The sequence below is a fragment of the Hippocampus comes genome, unplaced genomic scaffold (genome assembly GCF_001891065.2).
Source record: "Hippocampus comes isolate QL1 unplaced genomic scaffold, H_comes_QL1_v1.1 scaffold22, whole genome shotgun sequence".
NCBI lineage: Eukaryota > Metazoa > Chordata > Actinopteri > Syngnathiformes > Syngnathidae > Hippocampus > Hippocampus comes.
Window position 1 is genome coordinate 8,130,584 of NW_017806175.1, and position 4,120 is coordinate 8,134,703.

A 4,120-nucleotide genomic window follows, 5' to 3' on the forward strand; every position below is an offset into this window, starting at 1 on the left:
GGGGGGCGACCGCATGAGCAGGGGTGGCGGGGGGTATTAGGTGACCGTCTATTTTGGAACGAGCTTCTTGTGTTCCGGGAAAGGGGACGTCACCGCCCGCGGGTGGCTCGCTTCCATCTCGCCGTGCAGGAGGCGACACGCGTCGCAAGCTGCTGTCGACGACGACGACGACCAGCCGGGAGCTTCTTGTTCCGCCGGGCGGGGGTCTCCTCGCGGCGCTTCCCGACCAGGGCGGCAACGGTGCGGACCGCCGAGCGCGCCGGCGTCGGGGTCCGATCCCGCGTCCCGCCTTCCTGCGGGGACTTTGTCTGTTTTCCCCGCGCCCGCGCGGCTTTTCTCCGGGTGCTCCGGCTTCCTCGCCCGCATTCCAAAACATGCAATGTAGGTTGAGTGAAAACGGGCGCGCCGCCGTTCGCCACCTCCGCGACGCACCTGATTCAAATGCTCAGCTCGGAAGCAGCGTGACAAGGATCCGGATGATCGGAATCGGGTGCGTTGCAGCCGGCACAAACGGCAAACGGGCAGGACCGAGCCCGGACGCCCTCGCTCTAAATTGGCCTTAGGGGTGACCGCGTGCCCCGTGATTTGCCGGCGAACAGTCGAGCGTGTCCTGCGCCTTCTGCCCGGAGGCAGCTGGGATGGGCCCCGGCCCGCCCGCGACCCTCGCGAGGAGGAGAAGAAGATCGGATCATGGAATTAGTCAATGAGGCCAAGAAATCGCCGTACGAAGCAAAAGCAAACCACACAAACACAAACAGAAATCAAATTGGAAGCAACTTTCCATCACTCGTGACTCAATGAGCGGTTCCTAACTCATCGCTTGAGATTCCTGCTGCCTTTGGAGCGTGTTGGACTTTTTGAGTGAGAGGCTGCCGGACCTTGTCCCCCGCTGCCCCCGTGTTTCCCTGAGCCGCGCGCGTACCCTGTAGCCCCCCCAACGACGATTTGCGAGCCCGAGCCGAAAGCGTCGCGCTTGCCGAAGAAACCGTCGTCAAGCTCTCACATACTCGCAGTACGCGGAACAGGAACTAACCAAGTGATGACGAATGTCAATTCCAAAACACCGTACGTTGCACCAAAGCACATTGTTACAACGTTCACAAACACTTCTATGATATTAAAATGCATACGCTATCCACATCAAGAGTACATCGCGTGCTGTCTAGTCTTGGTAACGCGCAAGTATGCACCGCGCAGGAGTTATGGCGTCATCGAGCGGAAAATGAGAATGCGACTGTCCCTCCACCTTAAAAAAAAAAAAAAAAAAAACTGTCCCTCCACCTTCAAACAATTTCACACCTCGTTGCGTTTCGTCACAAACTCGCTCGAACGCCGTCGCAAACTCGCAGCCAGCCGCTCGCGCAGCTCGCCGCCCATCCCAACCCTTCGCGTCCGAAAATCGAGCGCTCAAACGTCAATAGAATCTTGATCGTCGGTCGCCATCCGCGGCAGTCGCACTTTCGTTACGCGTTCGCAACCTCGTGTCAGAAGACTAGATGAAAATATAGACTTTGTTGTACACTGATATTTATGGATATGTCGACATTCATATAGCCCTGATTGATTGTTTTGTGACAATTTGCCAGGATTACAAATGGGTCGAATCTGCCGCAAGCGTCAAATCCGAAGAGACAACATGGCGGTGCCAGCAAAACAGTAAGTGCGAGCTAACATACGAACGCACAAGTGGACGCTTAGGGTTTTTAAACGTTTGAAATGGAAGACGTACTCGTTACTTTCGTCCTTTTTGAAGCGTCTCGGAAACGGTTTACCGGCCCTGTCGCTCATCCAGCTCTGAACGCAGCACTGCAAAGAGGAGCACAAGCGACAGCAAAAAGGATGACAACAAACGAACGGCTCCGTGCCTTTCACTTGTGCCCCTCTGTTCGTTTCAAGGCTCGGCTTTTTCTTTTCTTCGACGTTTGTTTCTTTGCCCCACAAGCACGGACGTGCAGTTGGGACTACGGATGAAAACTAGCATTCATGCTAAGTCCGGCGCATTTGCACCGTCGTGTTGATGAATGTGCGCGGTCCCAATGAAATCGATAAAAAGAAAGATGCCTACAAATGTTTCAAGTTGTCGCGTTTCAACCGAGAATTTATGAAAGGTGCTCGTCAGAGTCACGGACCTTTGCGTCTTCATGACGATCCTCTTGCGCACTCACTCAGGTACGGGCTCATCCTGCCTCAGAAAAAATGCCTGACCAAGCCAACGCGTCCCCAGAAACTTTCTGTGTTTGGCGACGACTCCGACGATGAGGTGGCGCAATCAGTCCGCACGTTTTGACTTTGAACGCACCGTCCGTCTGTTTAAAAACGCCATCTAAACGACGGCTTATTTTCAATCAGGCGTCTGTTGGCGAGAGTCTGCAAAAAGAAGCAGCTAAGAAGAAGACGATGAGGCAGGTGAGGCCAAGACCCCCCCCCCTCGCTCTTTTCTTACCACGTGACGTGACGGACGGGCTGCCTATCGCCGTTTGCTTCCAGACTCAGCTGGAGATGAAGAAGGCCCTGGAGGAGGACAGCACCGTGTACGACTATGACGCCGTCTATGATGAGATCCAAAGACAAAGGCTGGACAACAGTAAAAAAGTTTTGTCGGGGGCAGACAAGAAGGTTGTGTGGTCACTCAACCAACCTGTTTTTTTTTTTTTTTTTTTTTGTACTCCATCGAGTGACTTTTTTTTTGCGCACTTGCAGCCCAAGTACATCCATCAGCTGATGAAGGCAGTGAATAGCCGCAAGAAGGAGCAGGAACGCAGAGAGGAGCGGAAGATCCAGAAGGAGCGCGAGGCCGAGGGCGACCAGTTCGCCGACAAGGAGGCCTACGTCACCTCGGCCTACAAACGCAAGCTCCAGGAACAGAAGGACGAAGAGGAGCGTGAGAGGCGCCAGGCCGCCATTGAAGGTCAGACCCGCTGCAAATTGCTCGCTTTCATTTTTGTTTTTTTAAATAATAAAAGCACATTTTGCATGTCCTTTTTTCCCCCCATTCTGGCTTTGAAACAGTTCCCCCCACCCCCCCCACAGAAATAACTCTTTACTCGCACTTGGGTGCTTCTAACGTATCACAAAATGCATCGAGCAACATCTAAAATGAAATGAAGGAAGTCATTGTTTATTTCCCTCACCAGCTGCGTTGGACGTGAGGAAGCAAAAAGATCTGAGCGGTTTCTACAGACATCTTCTCAACCAGACAGTCGGAGAGGAAGCCATCCCGGAACGCTTGGCCAACAAGTACGTCTGTCTGTGTCTTCAGCAACACACCGTAGCTTTTAGATATATACACACACACACACACACACACTCTTTTACATTCTTTTGTGCGGGCTCTTGTGCAGAAGTGAGAAGTCAGACGACGGGAAGCTTCCAGACACAACCCAAGAGAGAGACATCACCCCAAGTCCCGGAAGCGACGGAGAGGAAGCTCGCGAGAAGCAGCCTGGTTTCAGCAAGACGCCCTCCTCTTCGCATTCCAAACGCCATTACAGACGCAGGTCAGCATCGTCGGGAAGCGACGGCGAGCGGGACGCGCGCGGGAAGCGAGAGCCGGAGGACGAGCGGAGGGACCGAGACGGCCAGAGTCAAAGAAGCAGACGCCGAGACGGACCGAGGGAAAAAGACGGCGAGGGGAAGTCGCGCAAAGACTCGGTGGGAGAGGAAGAGAAGCCGAGGAAGGAGGAAGGCCAAACGCAGGAGACCAAAGTCGGCAAGTTTGCCAAACGTTCCGACGAGCAGACCCTAAGCTCAGCCAGAGATCGATACCTCGCCCGCCAGATGGCGCGCTCGGCCTCCAAGAGCTACATCGAACGCGATGACGACTGACGGGGAGCGCCGCCCCCGTCCGCCAATCGAGCAACAATACGACGACCCGCTGTACGAGTGCGCTGCCCGTGAATCTTGTCAAAATGGCAACTTGTCTACATTGTATCAGGAAGTAAAATCAACATCGACAACATCAATATTGCCTCGTCTGGTATGAATGACCTCATCCACGAGCTGCCATTTTAGGGCATTTTCAACACCCTCGTGCTGCTGTGGCCAACGAATGCATTGATACCAAAGAATTGAAAGAATACCTTTTTCACCAGGGGGGAGGTTATTGCCCCCCCCCCCAATT

The 4,120-nt window shown here is 53.9% G+C and overlaps 1 protein-coding gene across 1 annotated transcript in view; it reads left to right on the top strand.

Moving 5' to 3' along the window:
• The first annotated feature begins 1,421 nt into the window (after positions 1-1,421).
• Positions 1,422-4,120, top strand: part of nsrp1 (nuclear speckle splicing regulatory protein 1) — a 4,906-nt gene continuing 2,207 nt past the window's right edge. Inside the window, exons 1-8 of the mRNA XM_019896497.1 lie at positions 1,422-1,656; positions 2,170-2,260; positions 2,350-2,406; positions 2,488-2,616; positions 2,701-2,908; positions 3,135-3,237; positions 3,342-3,824; positions 3,939-3,976. Of these exons, the coding sequence (XP_019752056.1) occupies positions 1,595-1,656; positions 2,170-2,260; positions 2,350-2,406; positions 2,488-2,616; positions 2,701-2,908; positions 3,135-3,237; positions 3,342-3,824; positions 3,939-3,976 (1,171 nt within the window). The 5' untranslated portion in view covers positions 1,422-1,594. The remainder of the gene's footprint in view (positions 1,657-2,169; positions 2,261-2,349; positions 2,407-2,487; positions 2,617-2,700; positions 2,909-3,134; positions 3,238-3,341; positions 3,825-3,938; positions 3,977-4,120) is intronic.